The sequence below is a fragment of the Anser anser genome (genome assembly GCF_964211835.1).
Source record: "Anser anser genome assembly, chromosome: 1".
Taxonomy (NCBI): Eukaryota; Metazoa; Chordata; class Aves; order Anseriformes; family Anatidae; genus Anser; species Anser anser.
This window is the reverse complement of record NC_139720.1, coordinates 126,507,747-126,535,592: the sequence shown is the minus strand read 5'-3', so window position 1 is coordinate 126,535,592 and position 27,846 is coordinate 126,507,747. Positions and strand designations below refer to the sequence as shown.

The window sequence follows — 27,846 nt, the reverse complement described above, 5'->3', positions numbered from 1 at the left end:
CGCGTGCTGCCCTGTAGGCTGCTGCCAGGAGCTCCAGTTACTGGGGATTTCCCCTACAAGCGAGGGTGGCACTTTGCTCGGCCAGGCTTTGTTCCTCGCAGAGTAGCACCTGAGACCTAGCTGCTCCTCTCCTTGCAGCTCCCCCACCGTAACGTGCTGAGAACTGGGCCCGATGTCAGGTCCTCATATTTGTTTCACTGAGGTACGCTGCAAGACTCGTGAATCAGCCACTGGCTGGTTACTGAAATAATTAATAGTCCCCTTCATTTTTAATAATGATAAAATAAAAATCACTTAATGGAGCCTAAAAAAAAAATACCAGCACAAATGACACTGCCAGTAGCAATGACAAAAGCTCTTTGCTCGTTGCTGATGACAAAAGGCACCAGGCACATCCCGATGCTTCACCCTAACAGTAACACAAGCCAACCTCTGCTCGATCTGCCTGCAGCTCTGTGGGGAGACGAGAGACCTGGGCTCCGTGTCCTGATCTGCTGCTGAACTTTGCGGAGACTTGAGACAAATCGTCTCCTTTGTCTGTGCTTCGGCTGCTGTTTCCATCTTTGATGTTTTCTTCTGATTTTATTCAAATGAACTGTTCTCCTTCGATTGATCTGGGGCTGGTGCAGCGGGGAGCAGAGCCGAGCAGGCGCGGGCCCGCAGCACAAACACCCGCATCCCTGGCCTCGGCAGGCAAGAAGCAGCCGGGCTGGCACTGCGGGCAGCCTCCCGAGTGCGTGCCGGCCTTGGGCACGGCGAGCCAGGAGCATCGGGGGAAGCGGGGGCACGAGTGGCCATAACTCGGCGCTTTTCCGCCGAGCGTTAGAGGCACCGAAACACGGGCAGAGTTTGGCATTCAGGCTGCGCGACCCAGCTGCGAGCGAGGAGACGGGAACGGTGTCAAGGAGGCGAAGCGCCCGTGACTGCGCGTTAGCTCGGGTCAGACGCCACCGAAACGCAAGGGGCTGTCGGTCTGCGGGCCGTGCCGGCCCGGGGGCAGCCCAAGCCGGGAGCCGCCGCCGCTTCAGGCAGCAACAGGTGTACCGGCTGCCGGGCCGCAAAACTTCCCTCCGGCCGGGTCGTGGAACCCCCGGCCCGCCCCGGCTGGGCTCCAACAAACGCGGGGCCCGGCCTCCAGGGGCAGCCCTGCCCTCCGCAGCCCGGGGGCCGCGGGCCGGCGCGGCCGTCGGGGGTGCCCCCGCCGCGGGGACGTGCCCGTGCCGGTGCCGGTGCCGGGGCGGGCGGGGCGGGGCGTCCCGAGCGCGGCCCCGGCGGGAGGCGCCGCCCGGCGCGGCCCCTCGGCGGAGGGCTGCGGGCGCCCGGCCCGCCTGCGGCGGCGGCGGCGGCGGCGGCGGGGGGATTAGTCAGCAGTCTGCGGGCGGCCCCGCGCAAACTCCGCGGCGGGGGCGGGGAGCGGCGAGCGGCGCCGGCCCCTTCGTCGCCGTCGCCTTCCCCCTTGAGGGCGGCGGGGGGGCGGCGGCGGCGGCGGGGCTGGTGCCCCCGGCGGTCCGCGCCGCCGCTCGGGGCCGCGGGGCTCCGGCAGCGCCGTGCGGGGCAGGGCGGGGCGGGGCGGGGGCCCGCGCGCGCAGGCGGCAGGCGGGCGCGCCCCCGCGCCCCGCGCACGCCCCCGCGCCCCGCGCACGCCCCCGCGCCCCGCTCGCACGCACCCGCGCGGCGGCGGCGGCGGCGGCCCCCGGCCCCCCGCAGCCGCGGCCGGCGGGGAGGCGGCGCCCGGCGGGGCTGCCCCATGGTCTTGCGGGGGCCGTGGGGGAGCCGCGGGGGCCCCGGCGCGGCGCTCGCCCTCCTGCGCGCCCTCCGCACTAGGATGTTGCGGCAGGTCTTGCACAGGGGGCTGGGGACGTCCTTCTCCCGGCTCGGCCACTTCGTCGCCAGCCACCCGGTGTTCTTCGCCTCGGCGCCCGTGCTCATCTCCATCCTGCTGGGCGCCAGCTTCAGCCGCTACCAGGTGGAGGAGAGCGTGGAGCACCTCCTGGCCCCCACGCACAGCCTGGCCAAGATCGAGAGGAACCTGGTGGACAGCCTCTTCCCGGTGAACCGCTCCAAGCACCGGCTCTACTCCGACCTGCAGACGCCGGGGAGGTACGGCAGGGTGATCATCACCTCCTTCCGCAAGGCCAACATGCTGGACCAGCACCACACCGATCTCATCCTCAAGGTAACCGCGCCGGCGCCCCGGCCCCGGCCCCCGCCGTGCCCGCACCTCCGAGCCGCCCCCCGCAACAGTTGGGACGCCCGGCCCGGCTCGGAGCCGAGCGGAGCGGAGCGGGGGCCGCTGCCTCCTTCCTGCGCCCTGCCTCGCCTCGCCTCGCCTCGCCCCGGGTGATGCTGCCCACCAGCACCGCTGCCCCGCTCCAACTTGCCGAGCACTTGGGCGCCGGGGATGCTCTGGGGGTGCTGCATGCGGGCATCCCCTTCCCTTCCCTTCCTATCCCTCCCCATTCCCTTCCCATCCCTTCCCATCCCTTCTCATCCCTTCCCATCCTTTCCCATCCCTTCCCATCCCTCCTCATCCCCTTCCCATCCCTCCCCATCGCACGGTGCCCCGGAGCAAAGCGCCCAAAGGAGGCACCCCACTCCTCGCTCCCGGCCCCCCGTGGCGCTGCGGGTGGCTCGGGGAGGTGAGGAGCGCCACGGCCACCCCAATTCCCCCGGCGGCGTCCCCCCGTGTCACTTTGAGGGCTCTGGGCGTGCGAGTACCTGGCAGGACGGCTCGCCGCACCGTGTGCCATAACATGTCGGCAACCTGCGTGTGCCCGAGCTGGCATGCCAGCTTGCGCCGGAGTAGTTTGGAAGGGGTTGGGAAGGAGAAGCGAAGAGGACGGATGCAAAAACCGGGTGTTAAGAGGGTCGGGTGCACGGAGGGAAAGGGTGCCGAACGACCGAACACACACAGAGAGGCAGAGGTGTGGCTGGCTCAGCCCGGCACGTTTTCCCTGTTGCTTTACGGAAACCCCAGAGGCTCGGCATGGCTTTTTTTTTTTCCCCTTTTTCCCTGAATGTCAGGCTGTCAGACCCTGCAAAAGCCAACACTAATTCTTCTTAATAGCTTCAGGGAGTGTCTCCTCTCAAATGACCAAAAAAAAAGAAAAAAAGGTACACATACCGCTTGTGAGAGACTTTGGGGAGATGTCGCTCTTTACTAAACAAGGAAATAACTGTTAGAGTGGATTTATTTCTCTTCTATTTCCACCGTAGCCACATGCAGGACTGTAGCACAGAGCCACTCGCTGTTTTCCGCTTCTCTTTTCTTGCTGTTAACGTGTTACCCAACGGTAATCAGCAGACAGATCTAACGAGCACAGGCTGGCTGAGCACAGGCACAGAAACGGTACCGGCGAACGAGAAAACTCCAGAGAAACGGTTTTCATTCCTTCGTTTTCCTGTACCGCGGATTGCATTCGCATCCAGTGTATGCACATTTACTCAGTCACAGGACAGTAATGATAATGGATTTTTTTCTCTGTACTGCTTTCTCCAGAGATCTGTAGTTTTATCGATAGCACAGTGACACACAAATAAATGTTGCTCTGAATCCCTCCACAAGCAAACTTCTGCATAAGATTTATCATATCGGCGGAAGAGCTATAACTTAGAAAGTTCTGTCAGTGTTTAATGCTGCCTCATTTTTAACAGACAGAATTTGCCAACAAAATGATTATTTTTCATTTAGTGAGATAATGAACGGCATTGCCATTTGACTGTTTACTCATACTGTTAATCTGACATTGTCAGGCGTATTTGATGCATTATTTCCAACTCTTTACTTATCTAATTAATTCCAGTGTGCCTCGTGCAGAACAGATTATGGCCTTTGTCCTGAATGTTTTTCTGTTTGCGGGCAGAGCCGGGCTCAGGCAGCTGCCCGTCCAACCTCGTGGATGGCCCAGCGGGGTCGAAACCCGGCGAAACAGGAGGGAGAGCTCCCAGCTCCCAGTATTGTTATGCTGGTGGTGATGCAGGGCTACATCATTCTGTGTCAGCAGGACTCACCGAGAGAAGGAGGAAGGGAAAAGGTGTCCATCAAGGTTTTCCTATGCGTATCCGGCTGCACGGAGGGCAGAGAGGAGCGAAGGCATCTGCAGCGTGCCCCCTGCCCCCAGCCCAAAGCCAGCCAGTGCTGCTCCGCAGATGGACCGGGGGTGATCCCACCTGCACGCCTCCGAATGCTGCCATGGGGGTGCAGTCAGGGCAGAGAACCCCCCAGGCAGCATTTACTTACCTTTCCCCTTCAGGGGAAGGATGACCTCCCCAGGGAAGAGCTTTTGCTGTAGAAGAGGCCTCGGCTCCTCCCGTAGGGCTCTTGCTGCATCTCCACCCGCTCGCAGGTGGACGGGAGACCCAAGGTAGCCTCAGGCAGGCACCGGCTGCTCTTGCAGCACCCTTTCTAGGTTCCCTTGCTGGCCATATCCTACATCACCAGCCACGGAGGGGAGGGAACGAGCCTTCACCGTTACTGCTACCCTGGTCGCATGGAAGGGGAAGAGAAGGAGATTTTCTCTGGCTACGGCAGAGGAAGAAGTGAGCTTCCATTATCATCCCCCCGGTAGAGGGTTATGCGGGTTATGCAGTTTTGGGGTCTGAGCAGTTAGAGCTTAGTGGCACTGTCAAAAGTTAATCAATCTAGTATCCTAATTAATGAATTGGTTATTATAATAACTTCTGTGGTGGCTTCTTCAAAATACCCTGGTTGTCTTAGTGCAGTTCCTAATGGACTGGCTGTCAGCCCAAGAAGCTGTCAGCTGCCACAGCCGTGCAGCACCCCGCTGGCTGGCCAGGTAGAGATTTAGGAAAGGGCCCAGACCCCAGGCAGCACTCCCCAGGCAAGAGCAGTCGTGGGGCACAGCATGCCTGTGCCAGCGTGGCATTGGCTGCCCACCTGGCAGCGGCGCATCTTGCTGGACACGCAAGCTGCTCCATGGAAGGTCTCTCCTGCTAATTAGCAGGGAGGCATGTGGCTGCCTGCTAGCATAGTTCTGGCTTGGAGGCAATGCCGAGTACCGTTTTTGTTTGTATAAAAGTAAATCTCCATCCGTAGTTCTCATAACTCCCCGTAAATGCTTATAGTGTTTCTGGGCCTGCCATCCGTTGCGTTTCCAACTGTCCTAGCCATCTGCAGAAGAGAGGAAGGGGAGAAACCTAAACATGTCCTGGAATGGATGGTCCAAGAGAAGCCTCTAGAGAGTCTCGGATATGCAAGAGATGCATCCTGGGGCTGGGATGTGCTGGAGGGCAGTGGTGACATCGTGCTCGCTGCTCCACCTGCTCTACAGCTGCGCACAGGGCAGCTGCATCCACTGCTGTCCAAGTGCAGGACCTCTTTCTTCCTCAAGATTTCACTCTGCCAAGAGAAAGAGAGAGAGGGAGTATGAACACTCCGCTGAAGAAAGTCTGCTGTTACCCTTGTATTTCCAAGAAGTGCTTGGAGAAACAAAAATAATTTTGGATATTTGGTGTGAACCATTGCGCAAAAGTTCAAATGCTAGTGTAAATTCTGTACAGCTCATCTAAGCCTAGAATCCAGCCTAAAAATAGCGTAAGAGCAGCCCCCTGCCAGTTCATTGCGATATTTCCACTTGCAGCTAGAAACTTGGGAGGTTGAAGGCACACAGACTGGCTGGAAATATGGACCTAGCCAGATGTTTTGAAGCCCTGAAAACATATTCTGACTTAGCCAGGATTTGAGACATTTTGAGCCTGTTTGTTCCTCCATAATTAGAGCCATTTAACTGCATTGTACTACAATAGACTTTTTTTTTTCGTAATGAAAGCTTTCTTTTTTTGCAGGGTAGACTCTCTTCTACTTATATTATTGTGTTTATAACATTAACACAGTACTAATATTTTTTAGCAATAACTCTACTTATGATGCACAGATGAAAAGGGAATGAAATGTGACATGCCTTCCTAAAAGGGATTTTATTTACAGTTTGCCTAGACAAAAATGTGTAGTTGAAGGCTTATTTCTTTGAAAGAAACTGTCCTAACTACATATTTTCAGACAGTGCTTACACATTGCCTCTCTCCTATGAACTGGCCATCAATGTGTCTAGTTCACTGATTAAATACCTATTTGCACGTGCAAGCAAATAGTAAAATATTCATGTATAAGCACACATTTATTTAAGCACTGTATAACTTCTGATTATTGCAAAGCAAGACAGTCAAACTTCAAATTTTTGCAGACCTCATACTTGTTTGGGTTTCTTTTCCTCTCTCTGCTCCCTAATTACTATGTCTGCCCATGTGTTTGCCTGCATGCTCTGTCCGCAGGCCTTCCAGATTTCCTCATTTATTTTCTACGTGTGAGGAAACTCGTGGAGGAACCAGCTATATTTATGTTCCTGTGTTTGTGGTATTTCTAATTGCTTTGCTGTAGTAACATGGCACGCTGAAGCCATTGTTTTCAAAGCTGGTAGAAGTCAGTGCTGGCCGTAGCAGAGCTGAAGGCTGGGGCTGGTGCAGCTCTGACTAGCGTAAGGCACCCAACCCTGCATTTTAAAACTTAAGGTACTTCAGAAGGCCTGGAGGCAGCCAGCCAGCTGTGGATCTAGCAATGTATATAGTAGTCTTCACCTTCTCTGCATAGCTTCAGCACTAACAGTGCTTCTAGAGAAATTGTCAGCAAAACAAATAGTGCATTTTGCTAGGAAAAAAAAAAAAAGGATGAAGTCATGTCTTCAGAGCAAGGCTGTAAGACGAGGGGAAGAGTCCTAATACAAGAAAAACAAGGGCGTGAAAGCAGCAGAAGTGCAAGCCTGTTGTCATAGCAGCACAATGCTGCAGGGCTAAAACGTATCTTATGCGAAAACAGATGAGAATTAAGATACGCAGGTGAGATCCGGGCACAGCCAGGGAAGAGGGATGGCCAGTGGCATGCCGCGGGGAGGCATGTGCAGCAGCCCCCAGTCGCTTCAGGTCCTGCCTCCCGCAGCACAGTGTGTGAGGTACAGGTTCCCTTGAGGGGCTGTCACCCCTCCAGAGGAGGGACCAGAGCTCAGGGGACACCATGCGTCACGGCCACCAGGGACCAGGCAGTGCTGCAGGGGTGCAGTCGGCTAGAGCAACCAAGCTGGGGCTTCCCGAAAGCTGTGAGTTGAAGAAAAGCCCTGAAGTTGGGGTGTATGGGAGAACCCCCTCATTCCTGCTGGGAGAGAGGACAGGGGGCTAAGTCGCTGATGAACTTGATGGGCTGTGTGCTTGTAGCTCGTGAGGTTTTCTGCAACGAGGTAGGGGCCACCCATCACACCGCTGCTGGAGGAGCCCTTCATACGAGCTTGCACTGCATCCCCAGTCCCCTCGAGAGGTGCTGTGAGGACTGAAGGGTCTTCATGGAGAAGGGTAGCTCTGTGGAGGACACCGGTGGATCTAATGTGACATCAGCAGCAAGAGTGAAGTCTCCATACCTGTCATGAGAAATGGATCTCGGAGTCCTTGGCTGTGCTTCACATACTGGACTTGCGCAGCCCACGCATCATGTCTCCTCCAGGAGCAGTCAGCCTGAAAAGTCACAGTCCGAACCAGAGTGTGTTCCTCTCATTGAAACAAATCCAGATGGATTTGCCAGGGTGCTGGTCAAAATTAAGACCACATTGGTTAGGAAAGGTTCTCCACTTCAGATTAGAAAAGAAAAATCTTAGCTAGCAATTATCTGTAGCTACCAGTAAGGTAGATGGAAAAGTAAATGCACACATAGCTGCCAGCATGTATGTTTGAGCAATAGTTGTTGTCCCTCGGTTGATGAGTTGTGTTTTGAACAATTTTTAGATTTTAATTACCTGAAAATTGTTTAGAGAAAATACTATTCACCATGTTTTGGACAGCTGAAAAAATAGTTGTAAAAATACATAGCTTCCATAAACTAGTATTTTAGCATCTTTTCAGGAAAACTGGTTGTAGGACTGCTAGTAAAAGAGTCCAGCTACAATTTCCATGTGTTTTCCGAGCTGCTAGGATCTGCTGGCTTCCTGACTTGTCAGTGCACGCAACTGCCATCCCTCGGCCAGAACGGCTTGGGCAGGAGGCTGCTCCCCACCAGCCTCCCTTGAAGCACTGTCCTGTACCCAGGTACCCAGGCTGGCCTCAGGGCCTGGTCCTGCTCAGAGGCTCCCTTGTCGTCCTTCTCCACACCTTCTTCTGGTTAAAATAAATTTATGTTGGTTTAATTCTGCCCATGTCTGTGGAGTCCACAGTGTTTTCTTTTGTGAATTAGGCCGGGAGCTCTGTTAAGTCTTTTTCTCTCCCATAACCCTTTTACTTTTTCACTGAGGCTGTCTCTCAAAGTGCATAAAAAAAGCACTCCGCAAAGATAGAACATGGCAAACATTACTGAGATCATAGAAAAAGTGGAGAAATTTACAGCAATCCAATAAAGGCTTCTTCTTCTCTTCATTTCCTTTGGCACAAGTTACCTGTAAAAATTACCCAAAGAATAAACCAGCTTCACGTGAGAGTGAAGCCTGTATTCAAAATCATTCTTAAGACTGAAAAACTAGAAAGCAATACAGAGCCTAAAGCAGTGATGAGACTTGAAGCAGTGATACATAATGAGTTCACTCCTTGCTTTATTTTTGAGCCTTCTCAGGCTCTCCGTAACCGTGAGATCAGACTTTTCTTCATGTAATGAAAGCTGAGATTCTCCAAAAAAAATCACACCACTTCAGGCTTCAGGGCTCAGAGAAACACCAGACTTAGTGAAAATGACAATAAAAAAATAATAAGAGTTGGCAACACTGGCTAAAGGGAATCTCATCTTTAATTTGAACCATCAGACATAGACTGAAAGACTAAATTGAGTCAAATATTAGCAAAGGCAATGTAATGTGGCGTGGTAAAGATCTTATTCCCATGAGTGAAACACGTCTCTATGTGCCAGCTCATTTGCGATAGGGGAAGACATACATATACCTAGCTAGTTTTATCTAGTTGGCCATTCATCGACTATATGTCAAGCAACAAAGTGTAGTCAGGTCCTTATGATGAGTAATGTCACCTATAAAACACCGCACATCACTGCTCCGCAGCAAAACCGAACACGTTTCCGCAGCCTGTATGATAAGCACAAGCTAGCTGTGCACACCCTTAACATCAAAACCCATGGCTGACCCGGCTCCTGGGAGGTCAAGATGTCTGTCTTTCCACAAATGAGAAATAGGAGCTTGGGAAAGCCGACGTGTCCCGTACCTTCCTTGGCTAGGGGCTGTGTGGGACACTGCTGGCCACTGCTGGTCCCTCCATTGTAGTCCTGCCAGGAGAGGAGTGGGACCCTGGCGGGCTCTGATCAGGGCAGCAGATTGCATAACATGGCCTTAGAGGATTTCTGGGATCAGAGCGTTTTGCAAATGAATCAGCAGTTTCTGCCCCCTCCCTGCTGGGATGGGATCTGTTTGCCTCGCGGGAAGGCTGCAGGCTTCCTCGTCACCTGATGGAGCCGACCAAATTCTGACAGCGGGTGCTCGCATTGGCATTAAAGGACGGACTTCTGAGCAAGGCGACGGAGCTAGAGGCATTCCTCTCCCCTTCCTGTGGCTCCCTGGATCTTCTGCACGGACTTAGGAGTAAAAGCAAGCTTTCTTTGTCGTCCTGAGCGTCCGTCTCTCCGTACAGCCCCTCGCCTCCAGGCTCAGCTCTGCTGTCCCTGCTGCAGGACGTGCCAGGCCCCACGCTGGGCCAAGCCCTCCCGGGAGAGCGAAGCCGAGCCCAGCGGGCAGCTCTGCGCCTCGGCGCCTGCCTTCCTGCCCGTACAGCAGAGCCAGCAGGACCGGCAGCCAAAAACAGCTTGAGGAAACCTTCGCGGCCGCGGCGCGCCAAGGCTGTGAAGCAAATGGTTTCTCCCAGGTGAAATGGAAGGCCTTCACGCCAGGCTTCCCGTACCCACAAGCAGCAGGAGGGGGTTCGTCTCCCCGTTGAAGCCACCGTCTCTGTCTGAAGTAAACAGATCAGCAAGCATGGGACTTAAAGAGCAGGGCCAAGGTGTTACTGAATGCAAACAGCTGAAGAGAGAGAAAAATGCTGTTCCAGAAATCTCTGCCACGGTGTGCGGCACACCCAAACACCGCTTTCGGAAGGGAGAGGGGAATCGCAAGGGATGGGCGCTGTTGAAACAAAGGTGGAGAGGCAGAGGTGTAAGTTGTTCTTTCGTGACTGAGCACTTTCAGCCAAAAACAGTGCGTGCCACCGTGACCAGTGAGCTTAGGCATGCTGTGCAGCTCTCGTGCTGCAGTGCTCTGGCATTTGAGCCGTGAGCTGCCTCATGGTTACTTGCACTGCTAGCTAACCCAAAAGGCTGCGAGCGAGGAGCAGGCAGTATGTGTCTCCCTTCAAGAAAACTATTCAGGCAGCTTTTGATGTTCTTTTAGTTCCCCTTCTCTACTAATAGGATCAGTAAGGAGAAGAAAACAGTTGGGTGAATGAGAATCTGCTGGATTCAGTTAGAATAGAGTCACCTGCCACTCAAAACCTACTGTGCTGACACGGTCCCCATCAGACAGCAGGCTGTGCCACCTCCTGCTAGCAAGCCCCAGGTTCCTGGGGCTTCCCAGGTTCCAGGCCAGGACACAGGAGAGCTGGGGGCCGTGGGGATGCAGTTTGGCAGGGGGGAGGCAGCAGCGAGGCAATGGGGTGCAGGGGCTGAGCAGGGGGAGAGAGGCACAGGCGTGCAGCAGGCTGTAGGGCCACCACGGCACCTCGGGACCCTGAGCTTGAAACCATCGTTTCCAAGAAGTGATTAGTACTTTAGGGATGGCATTTAGCTTCTAGCCTTCTGCTAAAGATGAAGTAGCAGCTGTGACAGACGAGGTTATTTTATAACCTAAATATTAACAGAAAGTGCTTCAGATGTAGAAAGAAGCAAATGCAGTGGCAAGGCAGAGCAGATAAATAGCAACACGCTGTTTGATGAAACTCATGCAACAGTTTCCCTTCTCCTGCTTTGTGTCACCGGATGGATCCTTTCAGAAGTTGTTGTATTGTTAATACAACACAGGCAGTAAATTCCTTCTATTGCTCCTAGTTGTCCTCAGCTGTACTTTATATGACATCTGGTTTTACAGCCGTTGTCAATGAAATACATACAGCAGCTGCCATTGTAAAAAAAAAAAAAAAAAAAAAAAAAAAAGAAAGCTTAAAATCAGATATCTGTCTTTGATTCCGTAAGCCAGGGCATTTTCCTCAACCTGTACCAACATACCTTTGTATTCATACCACAAAACAGCTCTTGCAGAGCTCGGCAGGAACAAACTGGAAAGATGGGATGAATTCCCCATACAGGCTCATTTCTCTGGCATGTTCTTGCAAACCTTTTAATGTTCTGTTTTAGAAGAAAGTTGTGCAAGAGCCCTTAATCTGTTGCACAGGAAGTTATTTGTTCTCCCAGCAAGATGGAGAATTTCCTTCTCACCATGGCAAGGTATTGTGTTCTCCCAGTGCTGGGAAAAGGTTTATTAGTTCATTTCATTTCTCAAATCTTTCTACTATTAATACTGAACTGTTCTTCTGTAGAAAATGAAAACTGCTCAAATGTGGAAAAACACACCTCCAAGCTGCTAGAAAAACATGTTGAGAATATAGGAAGTTTGCATTTTTTGCATATATGACATCATATCATCCTGAGGAGTGGAGGCAGCTTAATTAAATTTATACCCATCACAGATTAGGCAATGTAATCACAAAATAATCAGATTCATAGTATCATCTAAATGGTGGTTCTTTTTTTTCCTGCAGATAGGTCTGAAATAGCACACAAGCGTCACCACGACTGTTTAACTTCAACAGATGCAGGATCTGAGCCATGAGTATTAGACATGTCATCCGTTGTCACCAGACGAGTATATGAGCTGTGCTGCTGTGGTGTGCACCATCTCCTGCTTTATAACCAGTGTTTCTCTTCAGAAGGAGCTAATTCCAGTAAATGTCACCTAATCCCAGCTTCTCGACTTGGTACAACAACCTCCTGTCCTCCCTGGGAAACAGCACATGCAAATACAAAAAAGGGATTCATGTCCCTGTAGCCCGTCCGCTTTGTCTTGCTCGACATATGAAGGCAGAAAATTACTATTCCCCCTCTAAGGAAGAGCAGTCAGAGGTGTTCCTCCTGTGGTTCCTGCCATCCAGGTGTGAGGATGGACTGGTCCCGTACCTCTGTTCCCAGTCCAGTCACAAGCTCCCCTGGTGCCCGGTCCCTTCAGCCAGCCCAGGGGACGCATGGTGCTGAGTGTGGGCTGCCAGCCTCACACGATGCTGGCACCAGGCAGCAGAAGCAGTGGCATGCTGGGGCGCCCACGCTGGGGTTTTCGGGTGTCCCCATGCCTGCTAGAGGGGCATAGAGGAGGTTATACAGCTGCTGAGGGTCAGACTTGTGGTGGGTGATGTGGTCTTGGCCTGCAGAGCACCTATACAGGAGGTCGTGGTGCTCCTTGCACAGCGAGCGTGGCACAGCAGGAGTTAAACAGTGGCAGTGGTGGATGAGGACTGTATGTTTCACAAGGGGATACCCCAAAATCAGTTTGTACTTTGCTAAGACATTAGCAAACTCAATACTCTACTTCTGAAAAATATTGCAATCCTGCCTGTTAGGGTTATTGCTTTACTGTCTTTTAGATGTCTTGTTTCTTCAGCATTAACTAAAATGGATTGAGAAGGGGTTGCAAGATTTTTCTGTACTTTTTTGAAGAGAGAGTGTAATTTTTCTGCCCTTCTGATGCTCAGAAATAACTGAATGTGCTGTGGGTCAGAGCTCATAGAAAATTTCATCAGGATACAAGGCAACTTAAAAAGGAGTCTGCACTAAAAGCTGCTACAGCAAACAATAAGCGGGGATAACCTGCAGGCCCTGAAACGAGGGCCTCTGATTAACAGAGAGAGGAGAAAACTGGTGCCTCCTCCATGACTCCTCGCTCTGCAGCGGGTGGAGGGTTTGATGGGGGAGGGAGGGAGGCAAAAAGCAGGCAAATTAACCAACACTGGCACCTATGCTCCAGCTGTGCCGACGGTCCTGGCGCTCAGGGCACGAGGAGAGGCAGCCTGGGGGTCACCAGCGCGACGGCGTCCCCTGACCTGGCCGGGCTGCCGCCACCCCTGTCATCTCACCTACCTGCAAGAGACATGGGAGAACGGCCGGGCTGCTACCTTAATGCATGCTTCCTTTTTTTTTTTTTTTTTTGTGCGCTGAGCGTGCCGTTAATACCGCAGGCACCAGAACTTTCGCTGCCGTTGCCTAGATGGAATAGCAGAGGGACGGAGGCCGCGAGCCGCTGTTGTTCTGGCTGCTGCTGGGCGGGATGGACTGATGAATAACGTCTGTGATTTCTCTTTCCCTTGTAGTTGCACTCTGCTGTGACCAGGATCCAAGTGCAAAGACCTGGTTTCAATTACACGTTTGCCCATATATGTATCCTGAACAATGACAAGACATGCATAGTGGACGACATAGTGCATGTGCTGGAGGAATTAAAGGCTGCTCGTTCTTCTAATCGAACTAATTTTGCAATCACTTATCCGATTACTCACTTAAAGGATGGCAGGGAAGTGTATAACGGGCATCAGCTTGGTGGGGTTACTGTGCACAGCAAAGACCGGGTGAAGTCTGCAGAAGCCATTCAGCTCACCTACTACTTGCAGGCAATCAACTCCTTGAATGACATGGTGGCAGAAAAGTGGGAATCCATTTTTTGTGACACTGTTGAACTTTTCCAGAAATCCAACAGGAAAGTCAAAATGTACCCTTTCACTTCTTCTTCGCTGAAGGAGGATTTCCAGAAGACGAGCAGGGTGTCAGAACGCTACCTGATCACAAGCTTGGTCCTTGTGGTCACCTTGGCCATTCTCTGCTGCTCCATGCAGGATTGTGTCCGCAGCAAACCCTGGCTTGGCCTGCTGGGATTGCTGACCGTGACCCTTGCCACCCTGACTGCAGCTGGGATCATCAATCTCACTGGTGGGAAATACAATTCCACCTTCCTGGGGATCCCCTTCGTCATGTTAGGTAACTATCTCCTACTCTCTCTTTTGTGTGTTTGTGCCTCCCTGACGCCTTTCCCAGCCAGCGGAGAAGCATCACTGCATGACTCCCGGTGTCTGCTCCCTCTAACGCTGCGCTGTGCCAGCTCATTTCCTAAGCAGCTTGTACCGTGCCTGGACGTTATGATTATTTCTGGGTTCCTGGTGGTGCGCAGTGCCCTGCTGTGTGATACAATGCCCACGTGGGGGTGAGCACCAAGTACCCGCAGGTGCCACACGTAGTGCAAGGGAGGAGCCCTGCTGCTGCTGTTCCGCGGACGCTTGATCCTTGGTTTGGTGGCCAGCGGTAGAAGGAGACCTCTGCACAGGTCTCCTGCTGGACGGGTTGTATCGGCTGCCCCAGCAGGCAAACGGGCCTTTGGAGAGCTGGCTCCTTTGCAGAGCAGGGCGGTGCTTTTCTCCCTGCTTGGCCGGCGCCTGCCCACGGGACGAGTGCAGTGCTGGGTTCTGGGTTGTGTTGCTCATGAAACGTCCCCGGCAGCTGAGTCGGGGCAGGGAGCACTTCCAGCCCTGGCGTGAGAGCCTCGCTGGCCCCACTCGGGCTGGGCCCCGGCCGCAGGGTTGGTGGCACCTGCTCAGTCCCCGTGCCTCGTGCCGTGGCCCGACTGTGCTGTGGGGTGTTTGTCCTGAGGGCGGCGAGGAGGAGGAGAGGAGGGCAGGCACCGGTGGAGGTGGTTCGGGGCGTCTGTGGGGAACCCCGGCGTCGTAGCCAGATAGGCAGGAGGGCTTCGCGGGAGGCAGAGGGAGCTCTGGGGAGCTCACAGCCTCTGTTTGTGTTTGGTTCATAAACAGCGTGAAAAGCTCTGCGCGCTGTAGGTGTTTAATGCGCCCTCGTTCTCAGCGTTATTCATTTGCGGAGAATAATACATGCATTGATTTGATCACAGCTTTCCCGGCTGAAAATCAGTGCTCAGTAATACTTCAGATTTCAAGTGTAAGAGTGTCTCCACTGACTTAGTCACGTTGTGTAGTGATACGACACGTTTTGGCACAGCTATTTTTATATCGAGCGCCAGGTTCCTATTCCATGCCCGTACTATGTCTGCGGTATTGTTGCACTTTAATTAAAGACTATGCTTCAGTGCATCACACTACCAGCTAACGTGCAGAATATATTCAGTGACAAAGAGAGTTCAGCTACACTGCATCGGCTGCACCGTGTCACTCTTGTTTTCCGGTGACATCCATGAAAATTAAACTGCCTCGTAATCTAGAGAAGAAACAGCACAAGAAGTCCGAGTCGAAGGAAGGCTAGCATTCTGACCCAACTCTTTGTTTTCTTTTGTGGGTTTTTATGCTTACGCCTGTGTTACAAAAATCTCTTCCTCAAACTAAGTAGTTTATATAAGCACGCGGGGGAGATTTCCAGATGTGTTACAGAAGAGTAGTCATAGTAGAAAAACAGCCTAAAGTCCAGCTGCGGACAGGAAAGTACCTGGGGAAAGTGACTTAGAAATATGAAATATTAGCTCTTTTTAGGGATCAAGGCATCTGCTTCCTGAGATAACCTTCCAAATTGTCAATTCACTAGTAACGGCTATGCTGAGACTTGAAATCCTTAAAGACTTATGGATAACTATGAAGAATTTCACACTTCTATTTTAGTGCTCCTTTAACTACTGAACTGTATAGCTCACTCTGCTTTTTTCCTTTTTTTTTTTTCCTGTTGGTTTTGGTCATGCTTACTTGAAGTATTCCACTCTTAAATAAGTGATTTTCAGGTACACAGCTCAGCTCTCACGGCGAGCAAGCCAGGACAGAGCAGCCATGTTCATGGGGGTCTCCCATATATAAGGGAATATCCCCGGCTGCATTGAGTCTCCCAGGGGGTGGGAGCATCAAGAGGTGAACAGAAGGCACTAAAGATGTTTGGGAGTTTTTTAGGAGAGCTGCTTTAAACCAGCAACTAGCTGGAAAGGCAGGGCTTTTCTTTTTTTATCCTGCAGTACAACAGAACGATTCATCATGCATTTCAAAACGTTTCATTCCTATACATCGCTTCGATTGTAAAGGATGGTTTAGCTCAAGGTAACTGAAGGCTAGAGACACAAACCACTTTCCCTTACAGCCAGCTGAAATACTTCCTCTTAATTTCAGTGACCATCAGATTAGATCATAGATTAACTGACCTTTAGAAAGCTAAAGGATTTCTGGCTAACAGTGTAGCCCAATAGCTATTACTCATAATCTCATGCCTAACAGCAAAAATTACACAGAAAAAATGCTTACGCTGGACACATTTCAGGCAAGGCCCCTATGCTAGTATAAATCATTAATGAAGTTCCCCCGGTTTATAGCAGCTGAGGATTTTCAGCTCCTCGTCAGCAGCACGAAGCAGGGGGGGCTCTCCAGACATCGTCTGACCTCTGCCACAGGACAAAGATTACGTCTTCCCCGGCAGATCCTTCTCGCCCCGAACTTTGCCTTCTCCTTGGGTCGCTTCCTGCCGTGGTTCACTGTGCTACCGCTACAGCATACATCATGTCTAACCCGAATTCCCCTTTTGCAGCTCAGCTGCCATTATTCATTCCCTGCATCTGGAAAGCAATTTATTTTCTTTGCGTATTTGGGACCACTTTCACTCGTGCAGTCCTCCTCCATTTCATCCCAGGTTTCCTCAGGCGGTGCTTACTGGCCTTGCAGCGGTCTTCTTGCTCTTGGCTGCTCGGCACCCTCTGCGGAGCGCAGTGCCTAAAACTGGGCGCGGGATTCGGGCTGAGGCTTCAAGCACCGAGTAGAGTAGGAGGATTATTTCACACATCTCGCATATGGCACTCCTGTTCATATATCCCCATATGACATTCGTTTTTCTCAGCAGTATGAAATGGTTGACGATTGGTTTGTGGCGTGTGGTAATTCACAGACCATTCGTGTGACTTTCTACCCTGTTTGCACGACTGATTATTCCAACGTTTTGAAGTTTACCTTTGTCCTTGCTGAATCAACAGCACTTTTATGTCACACCATTTCTCCTGTTCATTAAGTTCATCCTGATACCATCACCGCCCTTCCAAAATACATTAACTGAAGCCGGTCAGCAATGTTTTGCAATTGCCTATTTTTTCGTATTTTCAGGAATTACTTTCTGAATAGCTTAAGTAGTTTGTCCAGTTACAAGCCTGTTCTAATAATTTAGGCAATATGTCTGCAAAATACTCAGTTCAGTGTGCTCTGTACTACTCAATTTTATCCATCTTGTACAGCCCTTCAGCACCAGCCATTTCCAAAAATAAGCAATCTGTAGTGAAGGGTGCCAGCCTCTGTATGTGTTGCCTCCTTAGCTTTTGCGCCACTGGGACAATTACAAGCAATTAAATTAGCACGGCTTACCAAGCTGCACTCCCAAGCTCAGAGTAAGTGCAGACAGGAACATCTTTTGCCTACACCACCTGTTAAATATGACATACTAGCTTAAACCTCCCGTGCTTTGGGTTTAATCACCTTCATGGCGAGTTTCTCCTAATTTCTTTTCCTCTTTAATTAAGGCGGGTTGCCGTAGCTCAGCCGATGAAAGGTAACTCATTAAGTCGCGCTAGCTCAGTCACTGGTGCCTGCCTGCATGTGCCCAGCAGGTGCCTCTGCAGGGGTGATGTTTGTGCTGCGGCAGGTTTCCAGCTCCACGGAGGCCAGCGGGCAGAGGGCACGCTGCCTGCCGCCTCCCTCTTCTCCGGGGAAATCTCCTGAAGTCCAGCGGGGAACCTTTCGTCGCAAGCCCTGGGTTTATACAGGTGCTTCTAGTGTGAGAGCGAAGCCCGCAGCCTGTGAAACTTGGCAGGCTCCCGCCGTTCATGTGGGCATATTTAGAATTAGCATGTGCCTCGGCGGTTCCTTAAAACTATCAGCATCTGCATTTAGCAGCGTGTAAACGAGTCATTTAAGGGCAGGGGTACTCACACGCCGAGTTAACGTCAAATTCTTTGCTGCAATAAGTCTATCCATTTTTGACCCTAAGAATTATATATCAAAAAAAATAATTTTTTTTGTAATTCAGCTGAATTTAAAATAGCTGAGTTATCATGTCAGCTGAAAAGCAGAATCAAAATCCTGATTTCCAATTGCCTGCTCCACTGAAATCTACAGATGTTTGGTCTGGCACAGATGCTGATGTATTCATCATAAGTTTCCCTTATGCATTAAATGCTGTTTAACTGCCAATCCTTCAAAAATATCAGTTTCCTCAAAAAAAAAAAAATGTAACAAAATAAGCCACTGAACAACCAGCGGTGCTGACCAAATAAGGTTTTGGCGTGACTTTTTCACCTCCTGCAGGCGGGGTGCGGCGTTCGATGAAGGTGTTGAGGAGCAAATCCCAGCGCTGCCCTCTGTCCTTAGGAGAGAGCTCGCAATCTGTTCCCTGTCCCTTCAGACGCTCCTGCAGCTCGCTGGGGGAGACGCGGCTCTTGCCGGCTGCCAAGTCGGTGGCAGGGACGGGCTCTGTAGAGTGACGGTGGCTGCCAGGCGCTGCCAGATACGGGCAGGGACGCGGGGCCAGCTCCATACGCTTATATTTAGCCTGGGGTCGGAAAGCGCGCTGCTGGTTACGCTGGCACAGGAAACACAGTTAGCAGCTAGGAGAGCAGCTTGAGCTTGCAGCTTGCTGTAAACTGAAAGAAGGGTAGCGAGCCTGGTGCGAAACCCGACAAAATAGGCACGGATGCTTACCGCATCCCTCGTCCCACGCTGCCGTGTCGCGGCACCTGCGGCAGCTCTTGCAGAGTGGCAGCAGCACATTGATATTCGGTGGGAGGGTGCCCAGGGGCAGGAGGAAGAGGCCAGCGGTGCCTGATGCTTTGGGAGGTACCCGATAGTTCCCCGTGCTTGATGATGGGGGTGACACAGAGCGCTAGGGAGGTGCGAGGACTGCGGGGTTAGAACCGTGAAGGCAGCAAGCCGCTGAACCAAGCAGCCGACAGCCAGTGTGGAGACCCCAGGGGGATGAGGGTGCTCAGGACAGCAGGGCTCCAGCCCCCTGTGCAGCTTGTAAAGTGCCAGCCCCACTCCTTCAGATTTAGGGAAGAACGTGCTAGTAGGGAACTGAGACGTGCCAGGTTGGAAGCCCTAAAAGCATTCATTATCTCCCCTATCAAGCACCCAAGTGTTTGCTATATTCGATAAAACCAAAGTGTCAACATCGGTTACATACAGAGGGTTACAAAGAGAAAGAAACAGCTCCTGCACAGGTCTCCCAGGTGCCCTTCAGTCCACACGTAAAGGTAACAGACACACAGATGTTTGACTTTGTATAGCACTTTTCCACCAATTTTTCTGTTGTCAGCTAATAAAAATGTGAAGCGTACCGAGCCTCTCTTGTCTTTATTCCCCACACTGAGCTCTCTCGCTCCCCTTGTCAGCCTGCCTTTCCTGTCCCTGCCTGCCGGGAGAGACGTGTTCCTCAGCTAGGAGCATCACCCCGCACTGCCCCCCGTCCCTTTCTCCTCCTGTTTGTCCCATTGCATTTTGGGGCGGCTCCCTCCAGTAAATCTCTCCCATCTCCTTGTTCCAGGCATAGCATCTCCTCCCTCATCCCTGCACAGCTCTCAGGGTGTTTTGGTCCCCCCAAGCTTCATCTTTTTCTCCTCAGCCACAGCTGTGCCCATTGCCCTGACCCTTTTCCTGATATTCTTCAGTAGCATCCTTGGCTCTCAAACAGTTCCCCAGGAGTGCCCTGGAAGTGTATTGTTGTGGGTTTTTTTTGTCACTCCATCTGCTCAGCTTTCCCAATTCAATCCTGCGCAGCTCAATTTTACACCTAATCAATTTGTGTTTTCCTCCTTTTATTCCCCTTGAATAAATAAACTAACAGAATTATCTGGTTTTATCTACTCTGAGTAGATTCCCAGGCATGCAGTTTTCCTAGCTGTTCCTCTCTCCTCTCCTTTTGCTCTCCTCTCCTCGGTCCCCGCCTCACTTCTCTAAGCAGTCACGCATCTCCTGCAGACCCTCAGACACCACCTGCCGTTTCTGTCCCTGGAGGGGAAGAGCAGAAGTAGGCCACCAGGTCACCCTGCTCCTCAGCCTACCACAGTCCTCTCACCAAAGTCACCACCTTCCACCCGAGGCGAGCTGATCAACCACCTCCTCCACCTGCCGGCCTCCCTCGCTCCAGTTCTCCTCCTGACGGATCTGTCGCCCCAAATCCACCGAGGAACCCAAACACCAAGAAGCCACTAAGGCACAGGAGGGAAATAGGCTTAAGATACACCTGGTGGTGGGGTGTCTAAAAACACCGTCACACCAATACTTCCCCCTGCGGTGCAAGAACTGCACGTGAGGCCAGCAAAGCCTTGGTGGCACAGCCCCCTGCATCCGTGTTCCCCCCTCACCACCTCAAACCTCAGTGACATTCTCACGCACGTATGTGCTCCTTGGTTTCAGGAGAGTATCGGTGACTCAGGAAATACAATGCTTTTTGGAAAAGAGGAGCTGTATTTATACCAAGTCAGTCCAGAGAACAGTTTAATGCTGAAACCAAGTACTGTGCAAGCGTGGAATGAGATCAGGTGTTTCCTATGGACTGGTGGTGCTCCAACATGCATTTCTTTCATATGAGAAGTGTGTTGCAGGGGATGCAGTGCATTTAATGAGCATTTATTTAGGCAGAAAGTAGCAGAAAGATGTTATACTGTTGCTGTCCGTATTCTTTTAATTAGAGAGAAGTCAGTGTTTGTTTAATGGAAGGGCCTGTCAGTCAGAGATACTGTGAATTTGCCTGGCTTTGACATCCTGAGACTTTCACTGCTTCAAGTCATGAAGTCCCTCAAGAGAACCTTCCTCATATATGACAATATATTTGAAGTTCCCCAGTTAAAAATAAATAAATAAAAAATTAACCTTTTACTAGGAAAGTTTGTGGTATATTTTTCATACCAGACTCAGCTGGTCCCTGAAGACCTGGGGAAGGTCAGGAGGAGTTGATATGATTTTTCATTTTAGGTCTTTGTTGTGAGGGAGGTGGTGCCCATTTAGTGCCTCTCATTAACAACACTCCCAGGGAGGCAATAGCCAAGAGGCACATGTGGCAGGGGGCTGTCATTTCTGGGTGGTGAGACCTCTGCGTGCTGGAGCAGGACACTGGTGGAAATGGATTAAGTTAAACTAAATTGGAATAAGTTGTATCTGGGTGTTTGGTGGAAGGTCCAGGCTGAGTTCTAAACTTGTAATTGTTTTTCTTTCTGACACCCCCCCCCCTTTTTTCTTTTTTGATCAGTAGAAATAATACTTCATATGTGCTCTAACTGAAGTTCTGCAAGTTTTTGAGCATTGAGTTTCACATGTGGTTGATCTGTATCTTATGAGTAAGAGTAATGGCAAACATTGCCGAAAGAGGAGAATTTAAGACTATGCCTGAGTTTTGGTTTCAGCTTTCTCACCAGAAAAGGGTAATTTGAATTGCAGTCAACTAATCCAAATTCCACTGGGCTAAGTTCCACTAGGAAAGATCTCCTAGAAGCAAATGATATTCTGGTTTGTGGGCTTAGAAATGTAAAACAGATTTAAAATCTGATTTTGCCCCACATATACTGACTGTATCTTACTCTGCCTTCAGTAGCTGCTAGCTATGGCATGTCACTTGGCTATTCTGCAACGCAGTAAGTGTAAACCTTTCACAGATTGCAGGTAGCTTTCATTTACCTTCAAGTAATTGGTTTTTGTGGGGGTTTTTTGTTTTGTTTTGTTTTGTTTTTTAAACGGTGCACGTGAAATCTGTCAAAAACTCACTTCATGGGGAAAATCAGGTTGCAGTTTTGCCTGCTGATATGACTCAAAGCATGTCAGACACGAGACAAGCCCAGTAACACGTAACACCTAACTCCACAGCTGACAACCCCCGTGGCCAGCGAGGCTCAAGGTCTGTGCATCTTGGGGAAGCCCATCTCACCAGCCACATCTGTCCTTTCTTTGCTACCCCAGTGCCAGATTTCCCCCTTCCAAGCAGATGCCCCGGTGCAGAGGGTGGTCTTGGCATCCTGTGCGTGCCCCGGGGTCCTGTGCCCACCTCCCTGTGCCATCCTCCACCCAGCCAAATGAAGCACTTCATAGATGAGCGTGCCACACAGACGTAAATATTCCAACAGCTAACATCAGATTTCACTGACACTCAGCTCCTTGCATCGCAGTGAGTGAAATATGACTTTTAACTTTTGCCAGGTCTTTTACGAAAACGCAGGAAAGCAAGTCGCACGTCTAAACAGACTTGACAGCCTGTTATTTAAACGCCAAAACAAGCCTTTACCCTTTCTTAAGTGGAATTAAATATTCACTTTATATCTAAAAGTAGATTTTGAACCATAACTTGCTTTGCTTATCTTTCTCAAAATAAAAAAGCCACTCAAGTTTTCTCTCAAATGTATTTCTGTTTCTAAAAAGTGCTTATCTGACATTCTTGCTACAACTGTAAAAACAAAAACTCAAATATTACACTCTTTCAATACTAAAAAAGGATGATTCAAGCAAAAAAAACAGCACTTTCCCAAAGCCTAAATCAGTATTTTTAACTCTATTGAAATCAATGGTACGATTCAAGATTAACCATGTACTTTCTGAATTACCCATATAATCATTATAACAGGAGATCATTGATTGGAGCTGAATTTGATGGGGTTAAAAAAAATAATTTGAAAATGCAATATTAAGTGAGAAGATTGCTTTTTATAATGAATAGCTTTAAAATGCACACAGTCCAAAAATAAAAAGTGGCTAATGATCTTACTGCCATTGCTGATCAGGGATCATGGCAAGAAGAGGACTATGAATACTGAGGCATTGTTTAGTTCTAGTCTTTTGTTCTTTGTTTATCTTCCCCTTAATAGGTAGAAAAATGATGGGAATAACTACATCTGTCTTGTGTGTATGTGTGTTTCTTCAGAGCTAAGGACTTCTATCTAGAATGATTTTAGTTTCACTTGTATTATACAGAGCATGCTCTTAAAATTAGCTTGTGAATTGCACTGGTTTCTAAAACATGTGCCCGTCATTGCTTGTTTGCCAAGATGAAAGGTGATGTTGGGGAGTTTGTAAGTGGGACACGTCACGTACCCCAGGGATCACTGGTTGTGAGTATTTACAGCGAGACAGAGAGCGTGAGGGTGCTTTCTTTCCATCAGGGTATCCTTTGTGCAAATGTGCACATAGTGAGAAAGCGTGACTCAGAAAGGGTGAAGCCTGACCAAAACAGGCTGTTTCACAAAAGAGCAGAGAGAGCTAATCCTGTGCTGCATTTCCAAGAGTTATGTTTAGAAACAGAGAGAAGGTGGGATATTATGTCAGACATTCGCTGCCAGAAAGCTGGGATCAGAACGAAGGTGGGGCCGCAGATCTGTGTGGGTGTCATGAGCAAGCTAGCCCCTTTTACTCTGTGCTTGGAGGCACTGCGCGAGACCCGAACGAGGCAGAAACCTTGTGCTGGGCTGCAAGATGCACACTGCTCTACTGCCTACGCATCGAGCAAGCTGAGCGCAGGCTTAGCAGCCCAGAGAGTCTTTCTGCAGGATCTAAAACTAAAAATAACGCTGTGGTCTCCTAGCATAAAGTGCTGAGCACCAGCTGAAGATTTCATCTCTGCGTGCAGCAGCCCGTGCTGCATGGTGTGCGGGGACATCTCTGCATTGCTGTGCTCCCGTGGGCACAGCCACCCACAGCTGTGAAACACAGCAGATACTTCCAGCTTAGTATTAAACATTTCTCTTTGTTTCCTGCCAAGTAGATACAGCACAAAGCAGAACGGATAGGCAATCTCTCAGGGGTCTGAGGCAGGTTTTTGTCTGCTGTGAATACACCAAGATGCTCACGTTTGTCGTCCCGGTAGTAAGCCAAGGGATACATGGACCTGCCTGGGGCTTTCTGGCTGGGATGAGTGGTACTGCTGTAAGCGTGTCTGGGGAGATCAGCCCCAGCAACTGAGGGGGAATGGCTAATATGCAGATGTAAAGTGATCCCAGAGATCGGTCTGCTGGTATCACGCCTAAATGCCCAGCAGACTGACATATCTAATCTCGGAAAGAATGCTTCTCTTTTGGGGAAGACCCCAAATCAGATGTTAACATCTGCAGGCGTAGCACACCTTATTGATATAGGTGTAAAAAGCAGTAGTCGTTAAGAAAATAATTGCAAATACAAGTGTCCTGAGACACACACTGCGTGCTGCCAGGGGACATGATTATCACAGGAGCCCCATATAGTGTGTTAGTACCCTATGGGATATTAGTGGCCTATGGGATGTTACTCTACACTGAAGTGGGCCCCCAGAAACATGCAGGCAAGCAAAGGACAAGCAAGTGGGACACGCAGGGTGTTTTCTTTGCTCAGCAGTACTGCTCGGGACAGCCGTGTCTGCATGCTTTGGGATGCCCAGATGTGAAATGTGCCATTCAGGGACCACCAAGTTATGCCTTGGTTGGAATAACTCCCATTTGTTGCAGCAGCATGCTGACAATTCAGCTGGTCAGCTCAACCCATGCCAGAAATTGTGATAAACTTGGTGAGACATGTAGTGCGAACTAGTCTTGCTTCTGATTCTCTTTGCATGCTGAAGGGTGTGGATTTGGTGGTTATTTTAGTGGTATGAAGCCAGATGTTGGCTTCAGCTGGATGCAAATGCTCTTGGTCTGCCTGCATATTCAGCAGCACTCGGAAGCTGCTGCGTGTTCCCAGTTAACGTTGTGCCTGCCGGGAGAGGCCGCATGAGGCAGGTCACCCATCTACTCAGCAACTGGTTGGTTACAGCTCCTGTGACACAGGGAGTCCGGATTAGCAGTTTCACCTGGCTTTTCGTAAAATGGGAGCTGATGAGCTCACTGGTCTAGCTGGAAAAAAATAAGTCAGCAGAGGGAAATTGTCTCAGCCTCTTTGTTGACATTACTGTGGAAAGCAATCACATAGCTGAGCGGTGTGCATTGTTATTTTTAATACTGTCAGCTAGGAAAATTCATTGCACCTTCATTATATCATATGTTATTACAGATATCATTTTGGAAAGGGCAATTCCTGCGGTATGATGCTGATCTCCTGTCTACTAATTTTGCACAAGTGCAGTTCCTGAGAGCTTGTCTACGCCCGCAGTAAGCCAGGATATGAATTTATAGCATCCTAGCTATTCCATGTTAATTCACCCAGTGTTTGTCTCCGTGGGTGATATTTCACTCCACTTTGAATGTGAATCGAGTTGTCCTTCACAGGTTTCCTTGTGCTTTCTTTCCACAAAGAAAGCTGGTGTAAAATAGCTCGTGCTCTGTAAATTCACACACTTCCTCACCGCACACTAAATTCCTCTTGCAGACAAGTGCTCCCATTCACTGGGGTGATTTCAGACTTAAATCAACCTGTGAGACCTCATTCGTCCAGCTGAACCGATTGTGTTGCAAGGATGGAGCCATTACAATATGGGCAAAAACCTTAGATCAAAATCCAGACTTAACCCCAGCAACACCCCTGCTTCTACGTCAGGTTTTGCTGATCCAGTTCACGAGGACACAGCCATGCATCCCACCATGACTCCTTCCCATTTTCAGCCTGCCTTTCATGCCATCAGTGTCAGGAAAACAGCTCAGATTAAAAAATAAATAAATAAATAAAGTTGTGGATGTTTCTAATCCTTATCGTCCCTTTACTAGGGATGTTGAAGAAGCAGGTGACGTGGTAGTAGTGACTTGGGGTGGTGAGGAGCAGAAGAGCCTGGGCAGGGGGAAGGAGCAGCCTGCAGCATCAGGAGGACAGTTTGCCTGCACCAGTGCTGTGTGAGTCTGAATTTGGCAGGTGGTGGGCATCGTCCATACTGGTGCAGCATTCAGCCCAACCAAGGCGGAGATCGATCAGTATTCATGCTTTGTGTGCAAGTGCCTTACAATGAGATGAATGAAATGAATTGCCCATGAAACGCCACCTTCCAAAGGAAGCGTGGAAGAATGCAACTTCAGAGCCTTTAAGGGAGATGTTGATGGGGAGGTTTTGCTCAGGTATCAAACACACGCACACACAGGCACGCAACCTTCCAAAGATTAAGAACAAATGATGAGACCCACAGTGTGCTGTTATTCTGTTCCTTTGTGGATGCGTAAAACTGTAAGAAAAGGAACCAAAACTTCATTCTCAGTCATTCCCCTTACTTTCTTTTACTGAAAAAGTCTATTTGAATACATAGCCTTCCTCTGACTGTGATAAGATCAAAACCCCAAAACCTCACTTACTTTTAGTGCAAAACTGAACATGTCCTTGAAACAGAAGGAAAGCTAGCAGCAGCCTGGGTTTCAGGGAAGCAATTAAGGCAAGCGAACAGAGCTGGACTGTGGCTGCAGTGGTGGGGAAGTGGCTTCACTGCTCTGCCACGGGCTCTGGGATGCTGTAAATCCCATCTCCCCTCGGTGCTTCGGTATTGCCATTCAGCAGGCAGGAACCGAGCCAGCCTCAAGCCCCAGCTGCTGATGCCACTTGCTTGAACAACCACTTAGCAGGTGAAAGGATGCATCTTTTTTTTCGATCTTTTAAAATGGTACTAAAAGGAATGGTCACAGTGCCTGCACATAAGTACTGTTTAAAATTAGATAAGCAATGATAATACTAAGCAACAGAAATTTTTGCCTTAGCTTTCACAACTCCCTATAAGTTTTTTTTTTCTCTTATGCATGCTCTCCATTGATTTTGAAGAGCATGTGTAATTGCAAGACTTGATCCTGAAGGAGGCTAATGAAACTTTTTATAGCACTTTCAGGTTACTCATAAAAGCACAGTATTTAAGCTAGGAATCATTTATTGTTTTTATTACTGGTATTGTTATTAGTTTCTAAAATTAAAGATAGCCTACTTCAGCATGTGCAATAATTAAGCTCCTCCAAAATAACAGATAGCGATAGCTATGTTCTGTGTTTTCTTTGTCTGCAAAAGCCAGAATTTCTGTCCTCAGTCATTCAAGACACGTGGCAGGGGTATCTTCTACAATGCAAAGTAGTAGAAAATACCAGTAAGGAAGAAAAGAATTTGGTCCCCCTCTTCTCCAATACCCTTCTCATATTCCCCTAACATTTTCATTTGCCCATTCAGAACCTCTTTTAATTTAAAAATAAATAAATTTAAAAAAAAAAAAAGTCTTTCCTTGTACTCCTTGTTCTCAGTGCATAGTTGTACAGCCTGACTGTAGGGGACGATGAGTGAATCATAATAGCAAATGTCAACAGGAAAAGATCTCCAATAGCCCATTAGCTGTTTGAGTTCATATTTGTTATTTACTGAGTGATGGTGAATAATGAACAAATTGCTGTAAATCATTACAGATTTGTGGCTAAGTCACTAGTAAAAAGGGAAAATCGGTTAAAGTAATTACATAATGTATTTGCAAGGAAAAAATTGCCTTGTTCTCGTTAATATTATATAGGTTAGACACAGCACTAGCAAGAGGAATAAAAGTAATTGGTGCAAATCAGTTAAGGACACAAAAAAATAGAAAAGGAAATGACAGGAGAGTGAAACAAATTCTTGCAAAATGCCTCAATGGACCTATCTGCCCTAATCTCGGTGACTGAGACCTGTACAAGCATCGGCAAGTTAGACAATGCTGGAGATAGGCACCCCAAGCTGTGCTTGTGATCAGTAGCTAGAGGAGTAAATCAAGTTAGGTAAATCCCCTTCTAGTTAAACAAGGCTAAGCTTTGGACTGCCATGCCTAATTTGTGTACAAGTTCAGGTTTCATTTTTTTCTCCTATCATACTAGATTGGGTCAGTACTGCTGCTGATGCAAAAAGCATGCAGGTTTGCTTGTCATGCAGGCATGCCTTCCTAAAGGTAAATTACAATTCTGTAGATGTTATACACATGGGCAGACA

At 49.6% G+C, this 27,846-nt stretch overlaps 1 protein-coding gene across 1 annotated transcript in view; it reads left to right on the top strand.

The window, feature by feature from the left end:
• Positions 1–1,677: 1,677 nt before the first annotated feature.
• Positions 1,678–27,846, top strand: part of PTCHD1 (patched domain containing 1) — a 42,900-nt gene continuing 16,731 nt past the window's right edge. Inside the window, exons 1-2 of the mRNA XM_083795362.1 lie at positions 1,678–2,176; positions 13,339–13,999. Of these exons, the coding sequence (XP_083651488.1) occupies positions 1,748–2,176; positions 13,339–13,999 (1,090 nt within the window). The 5' untranslated portion in view covers positions 1,678–1,747. The remainder of the gene's footprint in view (positions 2,177–13,338; positions 14,000–27,846) is intronic.